Source organism: Narcine bancroftii, chromosome 2, assembly GCF_036971445.1.
Source record: "Narcine bancroftii isolate sNarBan1 chromosome 2, sNarBan1.hap1, whole genome shotgun sequence".
In the NCBI taxonomy this organism is placed as follows: domain Eukaryota; kingdom Metazoa; phylum Chordata; class Chondrichthyes; order Torpediniformes; family Narcinidae; genus Narcine; species Narcine bancroftii.
Genome location: NC_091470.1, coordinates 208,002,014 through 208,027,354, shown reverse-complemented (window position 1 = coordinate 208,027,354; position 25,341 = coordinate 208,002,014). Strand labels below are relative to the sequence as shown.

At 42.1% G+C, this 25,341-nt stretch overlaps 1 protein-coding gene across 13 annotated transcripts in view; it reads right to left on the bottom strand.

Moving 5' to 3' along the window:
• Positions 1–5,118: 5,118 nt before the first annotated feature.
• Positions 5,119–25,341, bottom strand: part of LOC138755027 (zinc finger protein 229-like) — a 71,912-nt gene continuing 51,689 nt past the window's right edge. For 5 of the 13 annotated variants that reach the window (XM_069920181.1, XM_069920179.1, XM_069920190.1 and 2 more), the window contains 3 exons: positions 13,996–14,090; positions 9,624–9,722; positions 5,119–8,938 (listed from right to left, as the gene is read on the bottom strand). In XM_069920181.1, coding sequence (XP_069776282.1) covers positions 6,406–7,668 — 1,263 coding nt within the window. In that variant the 5' untranslated portion in view covers positions 7,669–8,938; positions 9,624–9,722; positions 13,996–14,090 and the 3' untranslated portion in view covers positions 5,119–6,405. The remainder of the gene's footprint in view (positions 8,939–9,623; positions 9,723–13,995; positions 14,091–25,341) is intronic. The other 8 variants (XM_069920180.1, XM_069920186.1, XM_069920185.1 and 5 more) reach the window with 8 other exon arrangements.

Below are 25,341 nucleotides of genomic sequence, written 5' to 3'. Positions count from 1 at the left end.
GACCAGCTTGTTCTGCAGGAAGGGCTGAGTCAGCCTGCTGTACTTTCCCTTTAATTGCACTAAATTGCACTTTAATTACATGGGGGACCACTGACCTCAAGGCCATTTTAAACTTTCAGCTACCTTTTCAAAATGTTGACAGGATTTATCAATTTCACTTTCATCAAACGGAGGAACAAACCTCACTTCTCTACTGGCTATAAACCTCAATAGGACTAGAAGGTAGGAACCTGATTTGTCTCTCTTTTTCCTCTATCCTATTTGCATTCTCTTTCCTCTACCTCATATCTCCTTTGCCTCTGCATCCTCTAACTCCATTTTTTAACTCAAACTGTCTTTGCCATTCTTTTTCCTCGAACTCCATTTGTATATTTTCCTCTGCCTCAAATTTTTAAACTCAATCCTTTCCAATACCAGCTGCTATTTAATGGATTTACTCTTGGGAAATTTCTCTGCCTCTCCAAAATTTCCCTCTTCTTCATATTTCCTTACTATAATTTCCTTTATATCCTCCACTCTCAGAAACATAGAAACATTGGCCCTTCATGCCTTCTCTCCATACCCCTTGATCCCTTTAGACACAGGTCCAAATCTAACCTACTCTTAAATATTGACAAAGAACCGGCCTCAACTACTTCCTGTAGCAAAGAATTCCACAGATCTACCACCCTCTAAGAGAAGAAATTTTTCCTCATCTCAGTCCTAAAATACTTTCCCCTTATCCTTAAACTGTGATCCCTGGTTCTGGTTTTTCTCAGCATCAGAAACAACCTTCCTGCATCGAATCTGTCTAATCCCTTAAGTACTTTATTTGTTTCTATAAGATCCCCCTCAATCTTCTAAATTCCAGAGAATACAAGCCTAGTCTATCCAACCTTTCTTCATATGCAAGTCCTTCCATCCCTGGTATCAGTCTAGTGAACCTTCTCTGTAACCCCTCCATGGTGAAGATGTCCTTCCTCAGACAAGGAGTCCAAAACTGCACACAGTACTCCAGATGTGGTCTCACCAAGGCCTGGAGCAGCAGCAGGATCTCTGTACTCCTTGACTCAAATCCTCTTGCTATGAATGTCCACATAGCATTTGCCTTCCTCACCGCCTGCTGCACCTGCATGCCCACTTTCAATGACTGCTGCACAGCAACACCAAGTCTCTCTGCACCACCCGTTTTCCTAAAAAGATAACACTTAGATAATAGTTCTCTTTCCTGTTCTTACCTCCAAAGTGGATAACCTTGCATTTATCCACATTATATGGCATCTGCCATGACTTGGCCCACTTGCCTAACTTGTCCAAATCACTCTGCACTATCCTACCTCATCACAGTCAACCCCGCTACCCAACTTTATGTCACCTGCAAATTTTGAGATAATTAGTATATATTCCCACATCTAAGTCATTGATAACTTTCCTTGAGCAAGTCCCAATGGTTGAGCAATTTTCACCAAATCATCGTTTTTTGTCTTCTGCAACTCTGCAGAGATGGTGACTCCAAACCTCATTCAATATCCATTGCTTATTTTATACACACACCCAAGTTTCTGGATTAGCCTGAAAAAAAGGAATTTAACCAACCAATAGAAATTGTATCGATAACAAAGCTCCAGTTTCTGTGCTGTCTTCTTAACCCAATGTGGTTAAGCTTCAATTAGCTCCAAATGTGGTGAAAAAATCCTAGACGAGCGCCTAATTTGGTTATGAACTGCATGTAATGAGCATTAATAGACAATGACCTAGACAGTGTTTAATGTTAAAACATTAATTTTATTTCAAACGTTTAAATGACAGTCTTAAATTTTAAACTATCCTTAACACTAAATCTATGCCCTATGTTTAGGGTGTGTGTGTGTGTGTGTGTGTGTGTGTGTGTGTGTGTGTGTGTGTGTGTGTGTGTGTGTGTGTGTGTGTGTGTGTGTGTGTGTGTGTGTGTGTGTGTGGTTGCATGCACACATTGCACCCAAACCATTACTATCCAGGCCACAATCTACAAAATTACTTTAAGCTTGTCTTTCAAATTCAGTGTTGAAGCGTAGGACTTTGAAATTTGCTGCTAATGTTGAACTGATAGGAAGTTGTGGCTGTTACAGACTCACAAATTCTTCTTGCGTTGTCTTTGAGTCCATCCACATGAGCTATGGACTTGAACTGGGCGGCCTCAACGAAACTTCCAAGACTCTGGCACCAGTCCCTCCAAGTAACTTCACTGTTAATACACTTAAAATGAAGCAGTCTCTCTCAAGTGACCTTCGCTGTAAGTCACAATCAAAATGAAGCACTTTGTTTCCCAAAAAGACCCTCATGGCACAGGTCAATCCACCAAAAAGGCCCAGTCATTCACAAAGCAAGCTTTGCTCTGAATTCCTCAACAATGGCTGGGCACAAGAGATGCTTCAAAGGGCTGTGTTCTTTTCTGCAGAACCCTTTCCAAAATCACAATGTATCAAATTTGGGAACAGACAGTGACAAACCCCTCAATGTATCAATTTATTGCTGGGCTGTGAACATTTATGTGTATAATCCCATTTTACTGAAACTCTGGCAAATAGATAACTCCATTCCACCCAATCAAAAGCCTTCTCTGCATCCAAAAAGAGAACATATTCAGGGGCTGTGGTGGGAGGAAGATATAAATGTTCAATAAATGGTGTATATTAAAATAATGATAATTTTTAATAAAACTGGTTTGATCTTCAGAAGTGATTAATGGTAAAATATTCTCCAATCTTTGGGCCAATATTTTCTTTACATTAAGTAAAGAAATAGGTCTATAAGAAGTACACTCAAATGGATCTTTCCCTTTTTACCAAATAAGAGAAATACAAGCTTCATTAAAAGATGATGGAAGATTCTCTCCTTTAAATGAGTCATTAAGCACAGAACTTAGTTGAGAAAGTATAGGTAAATTAAGGAGGTCCAGAAAATCTGACATTGAAGTACTATCATTATTAGATTCAGAAGTATACAATCTGGAATAGAATTCTCAAAATGTATCATTTATTTTAGTATGCATACCATCTTCCATTTGAATTTTATTAATTTCAATTGACTAGCCAAAAGCTTACCTGATTTTTTTACCATGAATACAGAACTGACTCTTAATTCTCAAAAGTTGCTGTTCAATGGGAATAAATAGAAAGAAGATCAAATTTAGTTTTAAGTTCATATACTTTTATATAAATCAGGATTGTTAACTTGTGCATACTGTAAATCAATTTGTTTAATCTGATTGATTCAATCTAATCTTTCCTTATTAGTCTTCTCCTTCATATGAGCTGTATAAGAAACAATTTGCCCTCTCAGATAAGCTTTCATAGTCTCCCAAACAATCAGGTTAGAACTCATTGGAGATGATTTTTAGTGAAGAGAAAGTGAAGTTGCTCTTCCTTAAAATTCAAAGAATCTTTATCTGAGAGGAAGGTAGAATTAAAATGCCATTGTTTCTTGGTAACACGAATGCCAGGAAAGTTGAAATATATCAGGAGCATGGTCAGATATCATCATTCCTTGATATTCACATGATTTGGTCAGTGAAATAAATTATCTATTAAAAAATAATTAATCCAAATATAGTTATGATTCACATTTGGAAAAAAAAAGAATATTATCTGCTATTAGGTTGTAAAAACTCTAAACATCTGAAATACAAAAATTTATTTTAAAAAAGGGTGAATTACAGCTGCAAATGTACTTGGAACAGCAGATTTAGAATAATAAACTATTAATTAAAGGCCACTCCCCTGTAAAGGTTAAAAGCTTGTGTTTTTTAACCCTTAGTTAATTTTGTGCCAATTTCTTTAAGAGACTTTAAGAGGTTTGTAGCATTATAATAGTGACTATGATGTAATATGTCATAATAACCGCCTAGACTAATGACTTGCTCATTATTCAAGATGTGAAAGAGTGTGCACACGAGAAATTTTTCTTTGAATTCTTTTGTGTATCTCTTTAAAGTTAGAGCTTTATATACATTTTATATCTCTATCATACAGTAAATGCTTTGCTATTCACCATTATTAAAGTCTTAATGCGAATTTATGCAAATTGTTTATCCATTTTATGAACGAATTAAAGCTACATAAAGTAACAGCCACAGAGTTTGATTTTTAATGGACTAAAGAGATCGAAATTTGGAATATTGTAGCTCATGCTTTTGGAAGATTTTTAATTTGGATATATTTAATTAGGGTATATTTAATTAGGATATATTTAATTAGGATAAGGTAAGTGTTGTCTATACCCTCCCCCCCAAAAAAAAATAATCAATGAGTATTGACTTAAATCAGGTAGGGCTGAAAATAAAATTGAAAATATTCTGGCTCATCTATGTTAGGGCCGTATACATTAGCAAAAACAACCATTTTATTATGTAATTTACCTGCAAGAATAATATAAAGGCATTTCTTATTTGATAAAGTGTGATGAAGTACAAATGGAATGTTTTGATTAATTAAAATGGAAATTCCCCTGATTTTAGCATCAGAAGAAGAATGAAAACTTTGTCCTCTCCATTTAGGAAAGAGCCTACTTCATCAGAATTCCTGATTTGGGTTTCTTTAAGAAAAATAATATCAGCCTTTAAATGCTTAACATAAGGAAATACCCTACAACATTTAATTGGACAACAATATAAGTTTAATTGAGTTAATCATGAGTCTTAATTAATGTTATAACAATGATCCAACTTTGTCATCATTCCAAGAGCTGTCACCTTGAAACCATGTTGCAACACAAAAAATGTAAACCATTAAACAAAAATCTTGCATATAAAAAAAAACACACTCTCACCAAAGCTTCCCAACACTAAAGGTTGCAAGACATTTGCAACAAGCTCAAAAAAATAAATTTTAATCATCACACTCCTAGTGTAAATATTAAAAAAAATAATTAATATTTTTCCCCCAAAGAAAGAAAGAGTTCAAGAGAAAGGAACTTTAACCAAAGTGAAAACTACAAAGTTAGCTGTAAAGATAAACTATATATGCACATGCACAATAGAAACATGTCCAGTTCCCATGAAAAAAAAAGCATACGTAGATGCTGTAACATCATCAAAACTTTTAAACCTGAAACTTTCAAAATTACGTCAAAATATTAGGAATTAAAAAAAGGCTGCTTAAATTATAAAAATCCACATTTAATTTTCCAAAGCTCAGTAACATTAAAACTTATATTTGATTATTATAAAATTTTCCAAATCTAAAATAGATTAAACACATATACCTTATTTCAATGCTGATCACATTTTCCCACAGTCATATAATAAACTAACCACACAAATCTACTTTACCCGCATCAAATAATAAACTACTTGCAGTATATCACTTATGGTATTAATAAAAGAATAATCAAAATAGGCAAATACTGTCAATATTAATAAAGTTAGATTAATAGAATCTATTTAAATCCTTAACATCAAAGAAAACCAAAATAAACTAAATACACAAAATTAAAATAAAAAACCATATAATTATTAAGTTAATTAACCCTTCCATTAACAGCAAAAAAGAGCAGTCAGACTTCCCCAAACAAAAAAACACCCTTTCAAGATGAAAACAACTTCAGACACAGAGTATTAGATCATATCACATTTGAGTCCAAGTCGGAATCAGCCAAAACTTTGTGAGCTTCAACCATCATATTCAAAAATTGCTTATGGCCATCTTCCAAGGTGATCCGCAAACAGGCTGCATACAACTCAATCATAACATCTCTATATTCTTTCCACATCTCTATTGTAAGCATAAATCTTCAATGATTCAAGTTTGTTGATCCTGATAGTTCAAATTTCTATTCCAATGAACTTCACGAATAACTTGATCCATCTCTGGATAGTAATGAAAATGAAGAATTACTGAATGTGAACAATGTTCCGAGGTCGGCTTGAGAATCACACTGCAAAGGTGAAGGGCCTCTCGCCAGTGTGAACACACAAGTTGGTCTACAAATTCAACTGTTAATTGAACCCCCAGCTGCATTTGGGGCAGGTGAAGGGCCTCTCGCCAGTGTGAACACACAAGTTGGTCTGCAAATTCAACTGTTAATTGAACCCCCAGCTGCATTTGGGGCAGGTGAAGGGCCTCTCGCCAGTGTGAACACACAAGTTGGTCTGCAAATTCAACTGTTAATTGAACCCCCAGCTGCATTTGGGGCAGGTGAAGGGCCTCTCGCCAGTGGGTTATCAGGTAGCATGACTTTCCAAAACCCCAACCACATGTGGGGCAGATGAAGGGCTTTTCATTGGTGTTGATCTGACAGTGGGACTTCAAGTGAGAAGAGTGGGTGAAGTCCTTGCCATACTTGGGACAGGTGAAGGCCCTCTCACCAGTGTCAGCAAGTCTGCTGATAGATTGAACCCCTTGCAGCCGGTGTAAGGCCTCTCCCTGGTGTGGATCTGTCAGTGAGTCTTCAGGCTAGAGGAGTGGGTGAAACTCTTGTAGCACTCGGGTCAGGTGAAGGACCACAACCAATGTGGATCCGCCAGTGAGTTTTCAAGCTAGAGGAATGGATGAAGCCTTTACCGCACTCAGGGCAGCTGTAGGGCCTCTCCCCAGTGTGGATCCGCTGGTGGGTCTTCAGGCTGGATGAGTGGGTGAAGCCTTTGCCGCACTCAGGACAGGTGAAGGGCTTCTCCCCGGTGTGGATCCGTCGATGGGACTTCAGGTGAGAAAACTGGGTGAAGCCCCTGCCACAATCAGGGCAAGTGAAGGGCCTCTCCCCAGTGTGGATCCGTAGGTGGGACTTAAGGTTAGAGGACTGGGTGAAGCCCTTGCCGCACTCTGGGCAGGTGAAGGGCCACTCGCCAGTGTGAACCTGCCGGTGGGTCAGCATGTCCCATGATTGAGTGAACCCCTCACCACACTCAGGGCAGTTGAAGGGCCTCTCCCCAGTGTGGATCCGCCGGTGGGTCTTCAAGCTACATAAGTGGGTGAAGCCCTTGCCACACTCGGGGCAAGTGAAAGGACACTCACCAGTGTGCACATGCCGGTGTGTCAGCAACTCCGATGATCGACTAAACCCCTTGCCACATTCAGGGCAGGTGAAGGGCTTCTCCCTAGTGTGGATCCACTGGTGGGTCTTCAGGCCAGAAGACAGTGTGAATCCCTTGTCACACTCAGGACAGGTGAAGGGCTTCTCCCCAGTGTGGATCCGCCGATGGGACTTCAGTTTTGAAGACTGGGTGAAGCCCTTGCCACACTCAGGGCAGATGAAGGGCCTCTCCCCGGTGTGCATCCGCCGATGGATCTTCAGGTTAGAGGAATGAGTGAAGCACTTGCCGCACTCAGGACAAGTGAAGGGCTTCTCCCCGGTGTGGATCCGCCGGTGGATCTTCAGGTAAGAGGATTGGGTGAAGCCCTTGCCACACTCGGGGCAGGGGAAGGGCTTCTCACCAGTGTGAACAAACTGGTGGGCCAACAAGTCTGATGATCGACTGAACCCCTTGCTGCACTCAGGGCAGGTGAAGAGTCTTTCGCTGGTGTGAACAAGCTGGTGGGTCAGCAAGTCTGACGATCGACTGAACCCCTTGCTGCACTCAGGGTAGGTGAAGGGCCTCTCCTTCATGTGAATCCGTCGGTGAGTCTTCAGGTGAGAGGACTGAGTGAAGCCCTTGTTGCACTCTGAGCAGGTGAACGGCTGCTTCCCGGTGTGGGCTTGCTGGTGGGCATTCATTTCAGAAGGGAGAATGAACCCCTTCACACACAGCAACTGAATGACCAAGCTTCAGTTAGGATGTGCTCTCGAAGCACCAAATCATCAGTGGAAAGAACACGGTGTTTACCTCCAGGTAATGACCAGCTAATTCTGAAGCACAAAATTTAGTCTGGGACAGAAAATAGTTTTTCAAGCATCAACAGCGATCAATCACATTTAACAAGCAAATATTTGCTCACTCCTTCAGCGATGTGCAAAATAAACTATTTGCTTTCAGTTTTAGTTTATCAAAGCATCTCAGAAGATGTGCTTCTTTCCCTCAGCTCTCTCTGCCAAGATTCCTAAAAACTCTTATTCGGGGTGTGTGAATCTCACTGCCTTGTGACTTGTAATCTCTTCGCAGGAATAAAATACGCAAGTACCTCCTCTTTGCTAACGTGACTGGTGCTAATGTTGCCTTTCATTCCCATTCCCAACTCTTCTGCTTTATCACCCTGTAAAACAAGTGTACCCACATTATTATTCAGAGAAAGGTGACATGGTAGAGGAGGTCATTTGGTCTCTGTGGTCAGCTATTGGCTGTATTCCCACCTCAATCAAAAAGCTGTGAGTTTATAGGCATTAATTGAGTCAAGACATTTATTGAATCAGAAAGGTAATGAGAGTTTTGTAAAGGGTACCAACCTGAATTGTTGACCTTGAATGCGACCTGACCCATTAACTCCCCGCGACTTCCCATTGTTCACTCAATTCCAGCATCTGCAGTTTTTGTGTTCTTCTACAGAGAGTTTTATTGTCCAGAAATTAAATTTAGTTCATTGTCTGTTTTTAATCTCAGTCTCTTCTGAAGTTGTTTTCTCAGCAATGTGGATGTTGGCATGGTTTGGAAAACCAATCAGCTCCAAATCCATTCACGTGCTTTTCTCAATTCGCTCGGCTGACTGACAGGGAGGGAGTGACTGGTGAGTGGAACCAATGGAGTTAAACGAGGAAGTCTGCAGATACTGAAATTGAGTGCTACACACAAACCTGCTGGAGAAACTCAGCAGGTCACACAGCATCCATGGGAAATAAAGGGGAACTTATTTCTTGAATGGCTCTGTCCCGAAACGACAATAATAATCTTTACCTCCAATGGACACTGCAAGACTGGCTGATTTCTTCTAGCATTTCTGTATGTTTTTATTACCAACATTTCCAGCCTGGACCCTTCATCAGGTATAAGCAAAAACAGGCAGACATCCGAATAAAAAGCTGGGGTTGAGGGAAAGTGCGAAACTGAGGCCACCTGCAAATTGGAGGAACAACACCTTGTATTCTGTCTGGACCCTTTCCAATCAGACAGCATTTCCACTCCTATCAGAGTTACGCTTTCCCTCAATCACCTCAGCAGTTTTTTTCTTTTACCCTTCCACCTGTGTCCACTTGCATCCTCCTCCACCATTTGTGCCACCTACTACATGATCCCATGGCTAGACACAAACTGTATTCCCCTATCTGCCTTCTGCAAGGATCACTCCTTCCTCCTCACCAACTGTACCCTTGGCAACTAGCCTGCGACTGCAGGAGATGCTCCACTTGTGCCCATACCTCCTCCCTTACCACCATTCGGGCACAAACAGTCGGTCCAAGTGATGCAACCTTTTACTTGTGAATCTGCAGGGGTCATCTGAAAAGCTCCCGCTTGACATTGGAGAGACTGAACTTTGTTGAGCACCTCAGCTTGGTGGTCACCCATTTCAACTCCCAGTCCCATGCCCTTGCTGACATGCCTGTCAATGGACTCATGCACTGCCAGATTGAGACAAGCCACAAATTGGAGGAACAACACCTCATCTTCTGTCTGAGTATTCTTCAACGAGATGGTATTAACGACGACTTCTCCAGTTTTCGTTACCCCCCCCCCATTTTTCTTCCCCCAATCATTTTCCCCCAGCTCTGTCTCCTTCCACAGAACCAAAACCAATTATTACCTTTCCTCTTATCATATCCAATTAAGGCCTTTTGTTAACGGACTCCTCCCCGCCATTCTTCAGACTTTATTCTGACGCCTTCCTGTTCTTTACTTATTCCTTTATGAAGGAATAAGATGATGAGAGACATTGATCTTGTGGATAGTTGGAGGCTGAAAAGGTTGTCTCAAAAGGATACAGGTTTAAGGTGCTGGGGAGTAGGTACAGAGATGTCTTGTTTGATTACACAGAGAGTGGTGGGTCTGTGGAATGTGCTTCTAGCAATGTTTGTGGGGATGATACAATAGGGTCTTTTAAGATACTTTTGGATTGGTACATGGAGCTGAGAAAAAATAGAGGGCTATGAGTAAGCCTAGTCGTTTCTATGCCAGGCTATGTCTGGCACTACTTTGTAGGCAGAAGCACATATATTGTGGTGTGTACATTTCCTATGTTTCTAAGGGGTAAGATTCACCACCCTCTGGTTAAGGAATTTCTTCTCATCTCTGCCAACAGTTTATTTTGTAGAAAACCTTGGTTACTCTCCAGTTCACAGAAAAACCTACATTGCATACACTTCACAAACTCCATGAGGATACTGCACCTGTTTATTACTCTCATAAGCAACAGAACCTAATCTGTACAATTTGGTTTACAAAATTTCCAGCCAAGGAATGAATTTGAATGTTCCTGACACTACTGTAATTCCAAGTACAGCCTAACATTATGAAATCTCCAACCAATGGTAGAGGTGTGGTCTCCACTGGGCTCTGCTTAATTGGAGCAAGAAGTTTCTGTTGCTTAAAGAAAAATTGTTAAATAAACAAATATGGATAGGTTTTTGACTTACATTTATATTTAATTTGTGATATGCATATGAAATGTCCTGTTATTTGTTTTATTAGAAGACCTTGCATATAGGATTTATATGTTAAACTCATTAAAAATATTTTAAAAGAAAGAGGTCTCTGTTGCTTTGGTCAAACCATCTGGCCAGGCAGCATGGATAGAGTAGCGGTTAGTGCAATGCCAACAGTCAGGACCAGGTTTTGAATTCCACGCTGTTTGTCAGGAGTTTGCACATTCTCTCCATGTCTGCATGGATTTATTCTTGGTGATCCAGTTTCCTCCCACCATTCGAAATGTAACAGGGGTGTAGGGTAATTGGGAGAAAATTGGGCAGCATGGGCCGAAATGGCCTGTTTCCATACTTGTATGTATTTTAAAAAATGACAACATCCAGTTCCCTTCCCAATTATGAAATCTAATCATTAACATGCTGTTTCATGTTGCTGAATAGGAGTGAGGATGTTATGGTGAAGTTGTACAAGTCATTGGTGAGGCCAAATCTAGAGTATTGTGAGCAGTTTTAGTCACCTAATTACAGAAAAGGTATCAATAAAATTGATTTACTTGGATGTTGCCCAGACTTCAAGAACTGAGTTACATGGAAAGGTTAAACATGTTTGGACTTTATTTCCCTGGAGTGTAGAAGAATGAGGGGAGATTTAATAGAGGTGTACAAAGTTATGAGTATAGATAGAGTATATACCAGCAGGCATTTTTCTACTGAGGTTAGGTGAGACAAGAACGCAAGGACATGGACTAAGGGTGAAAGGGGAAGTTTAAAGGGGGTAATTTGGGATGGGATGGGAGGGGTGTGGAGGGCTAGGCTACAAATCATTGAGACCAGGCAGAATAATGATTTGGCACAGACTAGATGGGACAAAGGCCAGTTTCTCTGTTATTATATTCTGTAGTTCTATGGACAACCTAGCGGTTAGTGTCATGCTGTTAGAGTGCCAGCGACACGGGTTTGAATCTCGCATAGTCAGTAAGGTATTTGTATGATCTCCCCGTATCTGTATGGGTTTCCTCTGAGTGCTCTGGTGTCCTCCCACCCTTCAAAACCTTTCAGACGTTGTAGGACAATTGGGTGTAATTTCTGGCAGGGGCTTGGGGACTGAAAGGGCCTGTTACTGTGCTGTATGTCTAAATTTATAAAAAAATATGGTTAACATTTAATTTAAACCCATTTTGAACCCTGGTGGTTCATATCCTCTATGACCTGAAGTTCATAATTCTAAAGCAATGACAAATCTTTTTCAGGAAACACAAAAGTCTGCATTAAATCTTTTTGAAACAATTTTTTAAAATATTGGTTGAATTTTCAGTGATACAAACAATGCCCATTGGACAGATAGGACCATGGTTCCCTCCTGTGTTTCTGCTCCACATCTCATCTTGTTTGAAACTCCTATGCTTCTTTCTTCACAGAAATTCTGCCATTCAGCTAGATCAAGGCTGACCCTTTCTCCCAAGAGTCTTTGATGACAACTAAATTTCCTCAGACTCCTGACAAAATATAGCTGCTGGTGATCCTTTTTCATCATTGCCTCAACATGATGGCCCCAGAATAGGTCTTCAGAGATGTTGGCATCCAGGAATTTGAAGTTCCTTACCCTCTCCACTGCTGACCCCTCGATGAGGACTTGTTTGTGTTCAATGTTTTCATTGATTCCATGTTTTCATTAATACCATGTCCTTTTGATTGTCACTGAAGCAAAACGTATTGATAAAGGGCTGAGGGACACGGATGTGGGTGAATAGACAGAGCTCCACTCTAATTGGTTACACCAATTGCTAAATCAGCCTGCTTTTCATCAACTAAAGCTCAGTTTTCAACTTTTTCATCCCTTCTGTACTGGTCAGCAAGCACTAAAACCTAGGGCTCTGCACCTCACTCTGCAACTGGATCTTTGACTTCCTCATCAGAAGACCACAGTGCAGATCAGTAACAACATCTCCTCACTGACTAATGCATGCTTAACCCACTGTTCTACTCGCTCTACACCCACGATTGTGTGGCTGGGCACAATCCAAATGCCAATGGCACCACATTTGTTAGTCAAATTATAGATGATAATGAGGAAATGAATAGGAGTGAGATAGATCAGCTGGTGGAATTGTGTTTCAAAAACAACCTTGCCCTCAATATCAGCAAAACTAAGGAACTGATTGTGAACTTCAGGAAGGGGGAACCAAGAGAACACAAACAAGTCCTCATCGAGGGATCAGCAGTGGAGAGGGTAAGGAACTTCAAATTCCTGGATGCCATCATCTCTGAAGACCTATTCTGGGGCCATCATGTCGAGGCAATGATGAAAAAGGCTCACCAGCAGCTATATTTTGTCAGGAGTCTGAGGAAATTTAGTTTGTCACCAAAGACTCTTGCAAATTACTGCAGGTGTACCGTGGAGAGCATTCTGAGTGGTTGCATTAATTCCTGGTATGGAAGTGAAAGAGTTTTAAAAAGTATGTTGCAGTAGAGATTGCTGACATTGCAAAACATCAAGGGATGAAGGGAAATGAAATACCTAAAATGCAAGTTGCCTGAAGCCATATAGATAAGGAATGAGATGTGGCCAGAATCCGCATGCTGCAATTGTACCTACATCCCTCTCTTAAAATGTGAAAAACAACTCCATGTATGGGTATGGTGTGTGACAAAAATGGTATAAAAGATGTGAAATTTCAACTGCGAGTTAAATGGGTGCTCTGTACGGACACTGTGTGATCTGTTCTGCCACTCCCATTTAGATGTAAATTGATTAAAAACCCTTTTGTAATTAATTTTTACTTTGTGTCTGTTTAAGCAGCAGACTTTAACATTGGCGTATAGTCAGCAGGACTTCACTGGGATGGACGATGAACAATTAAGTCGCAGCTTCAGTGTCTCCGGGATCAGAAGAGAGAAAATTGAACTCTAGTCAGCCCCTTGTGTCTGACCTCCTCAGAAACTCCTGGAAATATTGTGGTCCCTCATCTGAGGTCGATCTAAATTCCCTGCTGAAATCCTTGAACAGACATGGAGAAAGGGCGAGTAATTAATTATTTTGGTTGTTCATAAGTTACTGATTTATAAATAAGGAGATGGGAAACAATGGACAAAGGTGATGGAGGAAGAGCCGTTCAATTATTTAAATGGGTGTTATTTAAATCTGGATAAAATTGAGGAGTGTCGAATATGAGTCATAAGTTCTCCAAGTGCCTAGAAGATGAGGTGTAGCCAATTGGAGGAACCTGGAATGTAGTGACAATTAAAAAGCAGAGATGCTGATTTGGGAAAAGGATGCAGGGAAAAATTGGAAAAGAAAGATTCATGAGTGGAGAATGGAAACAGAGAAAAGATGGGAGGAGTTGAGAGAAACGTTACAAACAGTCAGAAAAAAAGGAAATATACAGCTCCCATGGTGTTAAAGGATGAGAGATCTAAAGTAAAAAGAACCGGCGAACCACATCTATTATGGTCTATTTAGCGAGGAGGATGATTTGGATGGGTTGGTGGGATGACCCCTTCCTTATGTCCCAATATATCCACAATTAGACTCACCATTGGAAGATATACATGGTTTGTTTGAGCCATGACCAGTGTCCCCGTTAGAAGAACCCCCTCGCATGGATATTTTTGAGTGTGTTAAGGTAGCCCTATGGGAAAGAAAATAAAGACTCTTGCCAATGACAACAGTTCCAAACCCCAAGCAGGAGTACATAACCAACCCAGACGAAAGAAGTGCATTCAGTATGGAAGCTGCAGTAATTATGTATGATTCACGATAAAGCACCAAGTAAAACTGAAGACCCCTCCCGAATTTGTAGACTCGCTACACTCCACCAAAGAATATTATAAGGCTAATGACAGAGATTTCTGGAACTTGACCATCTCCCTATTGATCGCAACGGAAACAATTAAGAGGAGGACTGCAATGAATCATCAGACTTGCGACACTTATAAGGCAATGGCAGTTCACCAGGGCCAGCAGGGAAAGGCCTGTATAGATTTTATGATATTGCTCTTGGGAGAATGTCTGAACCAACCTATTAACATGAAAAAGATCCTAAATTGTAAACCCCTGCCAAAGAAGAGGCAAACATTTGACTGGATAGGTTCATTCAGACCTACTGTACATATGCGGGAGATCAATCATTTAACAATGGGCGTATTTTGCCTGCCTTTAATTCAATTCTAGTGAGCTGTGTCCCTGCGGGACTCCAGAATATGATCAAGACCAATTTATTCTGGTCTAACAGAATGATGAGAAGGGCAGTGGCAACATTTTGGAGTGGAGCAGAAATTAAAGATGTAGGAAAATGAGTTAAAAAAAGAATATTACACTCATGAGGACAAAGGAGAAAGGAAGTAAGTTCTGGCATTGCATTTGCCAAGGGATAGAGGACTCACTCCCCAGCCTAAAATGGTGAAAAAAGACGGAATGATTCTGAGATAAACCGCGGTATCTGCAGCATCCAACATTACCCTGTACCAGCCTGTGACACTCTACACAACACACTACATTGGAGCTCTTATGAATACAGAACAAATAAAATATCTTACTCCCGCTTGTTTTGGATGATATGAAGTTTCACTGCTCCCCACAGATTTTCTTAACAGACCACCAAAGGAATGTATGGAGCCCCCTCACGATTGTGTGGTGGCCAACAACCTCCTAACCATGGCAAGAAAGGGGCTGTCTGATGTACCTCTCCCCTCAGCCCAGACCAAGGTGACATAATGTTTGTATCTGAGAAGTGAATTATATTAAAAGAAAGTGTAAATTAATTAAAAAGAATTGTTTTTTTTCAGATGTGATACTATGTTTGTCTTAGGAAAAATTTTTTTTTTAAATTAAAAAACAATATGCCTCATGTCCAGAATCTTTTAAAAGCCCTCCTATTGGCAAAAAAAAAAATCTGGGTATTATTAAATGTGCTGCCTCTACCACATAACTAAAAGTTATTGGCAGATGCATTGGCTAAACAGGCAGCTTGTGGCTCATTAAAACTGGTACCCACGGGGGCCATGTCACGTGATTCAATTAAAGATCAGATGAGGAATATGCAAACTAATTTTACTTATTTTCAAGATCATATGACCAAAAACTGGATGCTTTTGAAAATTTTAGTAGAAAAGGACCCCAAAACCCAGCAGCGATAAGCACCACGACAAAGGTTTACTTAAACAAAAGTTGCTTTTAATTATCTTTGAACATGAAAACAGAATCAAACTTTAACTAATCTCTACTGACTTACTTAACCTACTTAACACCCCCCTCTAATTCTATGCGCATGTGTATGTAATGCGTATATAGGCTTAGAAAAGTTCTTTGGTTCACAGTCCAATCTCACTGGTTGCAGGCAATTCTTGTACTATGCTCAGAAGTTAGCATTAATAAAGTTCACAGGCTTTGGTGCTTAACAGGTAAATGGTTACCACTCAGGAGGGTTCTTGTTGATTTTCAGAGAGAGTTTTCTTGTTCCAGAACAGCCACTCCAGTATCTTGCTGACGAAACACCCCCTTTCAGGGTTGACCAGATGATAATCTCTTTCTTTCAAGTCACCACAGAGTTCTGTTTCTGTTTCTCCTATTCCAGACAGCCAGTCCTCTCCTTTGACAATCTTCTTTGGCAGTCTTCCAAAGTTTGCCAGCTTGTCCCTCTGGAAACGGAAGCCACTTTCAGGTGGCCACAATACCCAACTGTAAAGCCACACACTGTCCTCCTTTGCAGCTGTCTGGTTGCCACCTGAAACTGGAGTACCCGGCCAGGAGGTCTACTTACCTAACGATCCTCCAGTAGGTGTAATATCCTGCTCAGAGTATCCCCTGTTGCAGCTGAAAACAGCAGGGGCTGCCAGGGGACATTGCCATCAATTCTGGCCTGCAGGTTAACAATATCAATGGAACTGTTAAAAGATCAAAGATAATCAAGGTTTCCTTAGGTTTTTTTTGTGCACAGCACACTGTAAATCAAACAAGAAAGACTGCAGATGCAATATTACTTTAAATCTTTAATTTTAATTTAATGGAGGTGCTGAATGGAAGTGCACTGTATTTAAAACAAAAATCTGGCCACAATAATACATTCTGCGCCCAAAGGGTAAAGTACAGTATTGGTTTTTTAAAACGGTAGTTTGTATTAAGACTCTCTTGCATTTCCATACTTCAGAATAATTTAAATTTTATTTTATCATTCTCTCTTAGTGGGTGTTCCAAACATAAATCATTCAGGAACCATCGCGAAATAGGAAGATACTAGTTGACAAAGCTAATTCCAGTGGTGAATTAATCCCCAGATTTTCCCTGCTTTAAAACCAAAGCAAGGGTGACGTTGCAGTAAGCAACCGGTTATGCAGATATTTTCATTAATAATTCATATCTGCGGCTTCTGTACTTCTTTTCAAAGCACTGCAAGTACACATATCACATCGCTGGGTAAAATATAAAAGAGCACCCAGCTACTGCACACATTGTATTTTTATCAAATAACATGCTTCAGAATTTACCAACATCACTCTCACAAGACTACTTTGGATGAAATGTTTCTCTGGTCATTTTTTTTCTCTCTCTAGGTCTCCGTTCAACTGATTAATAAGAATAAGAATTTATATCTCCTGAATCCGTTTGTGATATCCACAGTCCAAACTTACTGCAGCAGCGATGCCGTAATGTACATCTTATGCAATGGGTTGATAAGTGTGCAACATACATTAGGAAATGTTTATTTTACTGTCAGGGTTGTTCTTTTTTTATTGCACTGTGTTTACACACACTAAATTAGCAGTACAATCAACAGTCCAATTATTCAAATGAGAATTTATCGGGAACCTGAGGGATGCAGGGTGGAATTCATTTGTACAGCTGCAAATAAAAAATGCGCTAGATGCAAACTCAAAATATACCATTAATTTTTTTTTTGGCTGAGCTCTGAGGCTTTGATTGTGTCTTGATATTGTTTGTCAGTCATGCCTTGACGTGCTGCAAATGACATCAAGGCAACGTGGGCGGGACTAGGCTCCAGTCCCAAGGAGCCAGCGTTCGCTGGTAGACGGCTATCCATCAGCTGGCACTTTCAAGTGACAGAAAGGCATCCTCTCCGCGGCCACCTGAACGTTCCAGCTGCACTCCCCCAGCCACAACTGCTGGCGTGTTATCTTCGGTGGAACACCTGAAAGTGCCTAAAGTCTCTGTCTCTCCCCTCTCTCTCACTGAGCAAAAGTGATGAAAAGAATGTAAGGATAAGGAAAATGAACGTGTGGCTGAGGGGCTGGTGTACAAGGCAAGGATTTGGCTTCTTGGATCATTGGGATCTCTTTTGGGGAAGGCATGATCTTTACAAGTTGGATGGGTTGCACCTAAATCCAAAAGGTGTCAACATTTTGGCAAGTATGTTTGGTACAGCAGTGGGGCAAGGTTAAACTAATTTGGCAGGGCTATGGGAACCAGAGTGATAGGGAAAAGGGTAGGGAAGATAAAGTAATGGCCAGGAAAAGTAAAATAGGAAAAGTAATGTTGGGAGGAGAAAGTAAAAAATCAGATGGTGCAGTGAGTTTTCGGGTCAATGGTAGTGTTAAGAAAATTACAAAGAAAAATAGTGGGCAGAAAAATCAAAAGAAAAGGTTACAGAAGTCACTAGATATTAAAAGGACAAAGAGCACAAAGAATGTCCGCAGTATTAGAAATAAGGTTAGTGAACTTGAGGCGCAAGTCGGTACCCATACCTATGATTTGGTAGCCATCACGGAAACATGGCTACAAGGTGACCCTAAATGGGAATGTTGAGTCCATTTGGGTAGAGATAAAGAATAACAAAGGGAAAAAATTATTGGTGGGTGTTATCTATCGCCCACCAAATAACAATAGTTTAGTGGCACAGGAAATAAATAGAGAGATCAGTGAGGCATGTAATAATGATATGGCAGTAGTCATGGGGGACTTTGGGAAAATCAAGTTGGTTGTGGGAGTCTGGAAGAGGACTTCATCGAATGTATCCACGATAGCTTTCTTGAGCAGCATGTTAAGGAACCAACAAGAGAAAATGCTCTCCTGGATCTAGTGTTGTGCAATGAGATAGGTAGAGTAAATGATGTAATAGTCAGAGACCATCTGGGAAATAGCGATCATAGTATGATTGAATTACTCATTCAGATGGAAGGGGAAATAGTTAGATCTAAAACTAATATATTATGCTTAAACAGGGGTGACTACCATAGGATGAGGGAGGAATTGGGCAGAGTGGACTGGGAGCACAGGCTAATTGATGAAACAGTTGAGAAAATCTTCCAGTTGTGGAAGATTTTCAAAGAAATATTTTGTAATGCTCAACAAAAATATATTCCAGTCAGGAAAAAGGACAGCAAGGGAGGGAAAAATCAACCGTGGTTAACAAAGGAAATAAAGGAGAGTATAAAATTGAAGACGCAGGTGTACAAAACAGCAAAGAGCAGTGGGAAACTGGAAGATTGGGATAACTTTAAGAGACAACAAGGGGTTACAAAGCGGGTAATAAGAAATGGGAAAAAGGATTATGAAAGTCAATTGGCACAAAATATAAAAACAGAAAGCAAAAAATTTACAAATATATAAAATGGAAGAGGGTGGCCAGAGTTAACATTGGACCCTTGGAGGATGAGAAAGGAAAACTGGTAGTAAAAAATGAGGAAATGGCTGAGGCATTGAACAAATATTTTGTGTCAGTCTTCATGGTAGAAGACACGTCCAGCATGCCCTAGTGCAGAGTTAAGGATGCGAATGTTGGGGAGGGCCTTGATAAAATAGTTGTTACAAAGGAAGTAGTGATGGAGAAACTAATGGGACTAAAGTCAGACAAATCACCTGGTCCTGATGATATGCATCCAAGGGTTCTGAAGGAAAAGGCAGAAGTTATAGTTGATGCATTGGTGGTCATATACCAAAATTCCTTGGATTCTGGGCAGGGCCCCGGCAGACTGGAAGACAGCAAATGTCACACCACTTTTTAAGAAGGGATGTAGGCAGAAAACTGGAAATAATCGGCCAATTAGCTTGACGTCTGTAGTTGGAAAAATGCTTGAAGCAGTCACTAAAGATGAAATAGTGAAACTTTTGGAACGTAAGGGTTCAATCAGGCAGACGCAGCATGGTTTTAGAAAGGGAAGATCTTGTTTGACAAACTTGTTAGGATTCTTTGAGGATATAATGGGTGCATTGGATAGAGGGGAACATGTTAATGTTGTATATTTGGATTTCCAGAAAGCGTTTGATAAGGTGCCGCACAAGAGACTTATCAGTAAGTTACACCAAAGTGGAGTCCGGGGAAGTATATTGGCCTGGATTGAAAATTGGTCGTCTAACAGGAGGCAGAGAGTCGGGATAAATGGGAGTTTTTCAGGTTGGCAGAGAGTGGTAAGTGGGGTGCCGCAGGCCCACAACTGTTCATCATTTACATTGATGACTTGGAGAAGGGGACAAAATATGGTGTAGCCAAGTTTGTGGATGACACCAAATTGAGTGGAAGAGCAAATTGTAATGAGGATGTGGAGAGTCTGCAGAGGGATATAGTTAAGCTGGATGAATGGGCAAAGGTCTGGCAGATGGAGTACAATGTTAGTAAGTGTGAGGTTATCCACTTTGGCAAGAAAAATAAAAGAGCTGAATATTATTTAAATGGTGAAAAACTACAGCATGCTGTTGTGCAGAGGGACTTGGAAGTGCTTGTGCATGAATCGCAAAAAGTAAGGTTGCAGGTGTAGCAGGTTATTAAGAAAGCAAATGGAATGTTGGCCTTCATCGCTAGAGGAATTGAATTCAGGAGTAGGGAGGTAATGTTGCAACTGTACAAGGTACTGGTAAGACCGCACCTGGAGTACTGTGTCCAGTTCTGGTCTCCATATTTGAGGAAGGATATACCGGCTTCGGAGACGGTCCAGAGGAGGCTTCCTAGGTTGATCCCTGGGATGAAGGGGTTGACTTATGATGAGATTAAATTGTCTTAGGATTGTATTCGCTCGAGTTCAGAAGAATGAGAGATCTTATAGAAACATATAGGATTATGAAGGGTATGGATAGGATAGATTTAGGAAGGTTTTTTTGAGCTGGCCGGGGAAACTAAAACCAGAGGACACAGTCTCAAGATTCGGGGGAGTAAATTTAGGACAGAGATGAGGAAAAATAGTTTTTCCCAGAGAGAAGTGTATGTTTGGAATTCTCTAACCAGGGAAGTGATTGAGGCTGCTTCATTAAACATATTTAAAATTCGGTTAGATAAATTTTTACATGGTAGAGGAATTAGGGTATATGGCGAGAAGGCAGGTAGGTGGAGTTAGATGCCTTTTGGATTTAGGTGCAACCCATCCAACTTGTAAAGATCATGCCTTCCCCAAAAGAGATCCCAATGATCCAAGAAGCCAAATCCTTGCCTTGTACACCAGCCCCTCAGCCACACATTCATTTTCCTTATCCTTACATTCTTTTCATCACTTTTGCTCAGTGAGAGAGAGGGGAGAGACAGAGACTTTAGGCACTTTCAGGTGTTCCACCGAAGATAACACACCAGCAGTTGTGGCTGGGGGAGTGCAGCTGGAACGTTCAGGTGGCCGCGGAGAGGATGCCTTTCTGTCACTTGAAAGTGCCAGCTGATGGATAGCCGTCTACCAGCGAACGCTGGCTCCTTGGGACTGGAGCCTAGTCCCGCCCACGTTGCCTTGATGTCATTTGCAGCACGTCAAGGCATGACTGACAAACAATATCAAGACACAATCAAAGCCTCAGAGCTCAGCCAAAAAAAAATTAATGGTATATTTTGAGTTTGCATCTAGCGCATTTTTTATTTGCAGCTGTACAAATGAATTCCACCCTGCATCTCATAAATGAGATCAGCCATGATCATAATGAATGGCGGAGCAGGCTCGATGGGCCATTTTTGGCCTACTCCTGTTCCTACTTCCTATGTTCCTATGTTCTGCATCTGCCTGCAAAGATTGCATGCTCTTCCAGACAGCAAACTGTTTTACAGACAAACTCCCACTGTAAATTACTACTTTGTTGCTGTTGACAAAATAGCAGTCCAGCATTGAAGTCTCTGAGCACTCTTCAAAATTTGTTTTAAATTGTTTGTGTGTGACCTGCTCGAACAAATCTTTCCCAATTTATCTCCCAAACATCTCTATATACTGTCACAGAAGAAATAATATAAAGAAATGTTGGACTTATATAAAAGAGCACCCAGCTACTTCACACATTGTATATTTATCAAATAACATCCTTCAGAATTTACCAACATCACTCTCACAGGATGTTGTGAGGAGATGCAGGAGATGATATTAAACAATTTTTGCAACGTTGGATCCCACAAAGTCTTGGAATCAAAGAATTTCAAGGAGATATTGAGATAAAAAGAGTACATCGAGCTTTTGGACCTCATTCACAACCAGATCAAAAGCCGTGTCCAATGCTGGTTAAATTCCTTCGTTATCAAGTGTGACAGAGTATTTAGAGGTGGCTTGGGAGGAATTGCTAGTGTCGCTTGCACACACACACACACACACACACACACACACACACACACACACACACACACATTTTAAAACACAGAATTTTTGCAGAGGATCGACAAAGTATCAACATAGAGTTTGGCTTGGAGAGCATGTGATTTTTGCAGGCAGTCAGAACAGCTTTGCTCTCAGAGAGGGGAGTGAGAGAGAAGGAATCACAAATCAGTTCTAGAGGGACAACCTGGCAAACTTTGGAAGGCTGTCTAGTCAAAGCAGAAGACAGGCAGTCTGAAAGGTGACCTGAAAGAAAGAACCCTGAAGAGGGCAAGTTTCGTCAGCAAGACTGATTGAGAAGGAATCAGTTGCGGATGTTCTGGAAATGAAATCTCTCTGAAAACCAGCAAGAACCGTCCTGAGTGGTAAGCATTTGCCTGTTAATACCAAAGACTGGTGAACTCTGTTAATGCTCACTTCTGTGCACAGTACAAGAATTGCCTGCAACCAGTGAGATTGGACTGTGATCCAAAGAACTTTTCTAATCTTAAATATACATTACACACACCTGCCCTTAGTATTAGAGGGGGGATTAAGTGGAGGCAGGCCCCTCCAGCCCGGGTAAGAAACCTGCATAGGAGAAGGCCACTCTGATATAAAACCTACGACCCAAGGACCTCGCTGCCACGTCCCAGCTTGCTTGGCCACGGCACACGAACCATGGGTGTAAAGGGTGGGGCCAGTACTGCGCGCACTGCACTCCACCTAAAAGCTCCTTTGCGCAGGCCCGAGGACAGGTCCACGTCCTCCCCCTCAACGTCCTCCCCCTCCACGTCCTCCCCCTCCACGTCCTCCCCCTCCACGTCCTCCCCCTCCACGTCCTCCCCCTCCACGTCCTCCCCCTCCACGTCCTCCCCCTCAAAAGATGCTCACAAACTCAAGCTAGCATGCTGGAACATCAGAACCATGCTAGACAAGACTGACAGCCACCGACCTGAACGTCGGTCTGCCCTCATTGCACATGAACTCCTCAGACTTGACATCGACATAGCCGCTCTCAGTGAAGTCCGCCTGGCAGATGTAGGCAGCCTCCAAGAACGCAGCGCGGGCTACACACTCTACTGGTCTGGCAAGCCTTCGGATGAACGACGCCTATCTGGTGTAGGCTTCATGGTCAAGAGCTTCATTGCCTCCAAACTCGAAAACCTTCCGACAGGCCTCTCGGACCGAATCATGTCCATGCGACTCCCACTTCAAAACAAGCGTCACATCACCCTCATCAGTGTCTATGCTCCAACCCTCCAGGCGGAACCAGCAGAAAAGAACAAGTTCTACACCGACCTGCGCAACCTCATCCAACGTACCCCTACAGCCGACAAGGTTGTCATCCTGGGCGACTTCAACGCTCGTGTCGGCAAAGACTCAGAAACCTGGCCAGGAATCCTGGGCAAGCATGGCGTCGGCAAGTGCAACGACAATGGGCGCCTCCTGTTGGAGCTCTGCGCAGAACAGCGGCTTGTCATTACAAACACCCTTTTTCAGCAGAGGGACAGCCTTAAGACCACCTGGATGCATCCCCGATCCAAACACTGGCACCTCCTGGGCTACATCCTGGTGCGAGAAAGTGACAAACAAGATGTGCTCCACATCAGGGTCATGCCTAGCGCGGAATGCCACACTGACCACCGGCTGGTTCGCTGCAAGCTCAACCTTCACTTCAAGCCAAAGCCCAGGAACAATAAAGCCCCCAGAAAGAGGTTCAATGTTGGAAAACTGCAGTCAGACGAAGCGAGAGGAAACTTCCAGGCAAACCTCAAAGCAAAGCTCGACGTTGCAACCCGCCTCCCGGACCCGTCCCCTGAAACCCTCTGGGATCAGTTGAAGACTACCATACTGCAATCCACTGAAGAGGTACTGGGCTTCTCCTCCAGGAAAAACAAGGACTGGTTTGACGAAAACAGCCAGGAAATCCAGGAGCTGCTGGCAAAGAAGCGAGCTGCCCACCAGGCTCACCTTACAAAGCCGTCCTGTCCAGAGAAAAAACAAGCCTTCCGTCGCGCATGCAGCCATCTTCAGCGCAAACTCCGGGAGATCCAAAATGAGTGGTGGACTAGCCTCGCCAAACGAACACAGCTCAGCGCGGACATTGGCGACTTCAGGGGTTTCTACGAGGCTCTAAAGGCTGTGTACGGCCCCTCACCCCAAGTCCAAAGCCCGCTGCGCAGCTCAGACGGCAAAGTCCTCCTCAGCGACAAGATCTCCATCCTCAACCGATGGTCAGAACACTTCCAATCTCTTTTCAGTACCAACCGCTCAGTCCAAGATTCCGCCCTGCTCCAGCTCCCTCAACAGCCCCTAAGGCTAGAGCTGGATGAGGTTCCCACCCTGGATGAGACATATAAGGCAATCGAACAACTGAAAAGTGGCAAAGCAGCAGGTATGGATGGAATCCCCCCAGAAGTCTGGAAGGCTGGCGGCAAAACTCTGCATGCCAAACTGCATGAGTTTTTCAAGCTTTGTTGGGACCAAGGTAAACTGCCTCAGGATCTTCGTGATGCCACCATCATCACCCTGTACAAAAACAAAGGCGAGAAATCAGACTGCTCAAACTACAGGGGAATCACGTTGCTCTCCATTGCAGGCAAAATCTTCGCTACGATTCTACTAAATAGAATAATACCTAGTGTCGCCGAGAATATTCTCCCAGAATCACAGTGCGGCTTTCGCGCAAACAGAGGAACCACTGACATGGTCTTTGCCCTCAGACAGCTCCAAGAAAAGTGCAGAGAACAAAACAAAGGACTCTACATCACCTTTGTTGACCTCACCAAAGCCTTCGACACCGTGAGCAGGAAAGGGCTTTGGCAAATACTAGAGCGCATCGGATGTCCCCCAAAGTTCCTCAACATGATTATCCAACTGCACGAAAACCAACAAGGTCGGGTCAGATACAGCAATGAGCTCTCTGAACCCTTCTCCATTAACAATGGCGTGAAGCAAGGCTGTGTTCTCGCACCAACCCTCTTTTCAATCTTCTTCAGCATGATGCTGAACCAAGCCATGAAAGACCCCAACAATGAAGACGCTGTTTACATCCGGTACCGCACGGATGGCAGTCTCTTCAATCTGAGGCGCCTGCAAGCTCACACCAAGACACAAGAGAAACTTGTCCGTGAACTACTCTTTGCAGATGATGCCGCTTTAGTTGCCCATTCAGAGCCAGCTCTTCAGCGCTTGACGTCCTGCTTTGCGGAAACTGCCAAAATGTTTGGCCTGGAAGTCAGCCTGAAGAAAACTGAGGTCCTCCATCAGCCAGCTCCCCACCATGACTACCAGCCCCCCCACATCTCCATCGGGCACACAAAACTCAAAACGGTCAACCAGTTTACCTATCTCGGCTGCACCATTTCATCAGATGCAAGGATCGACAATGAGATA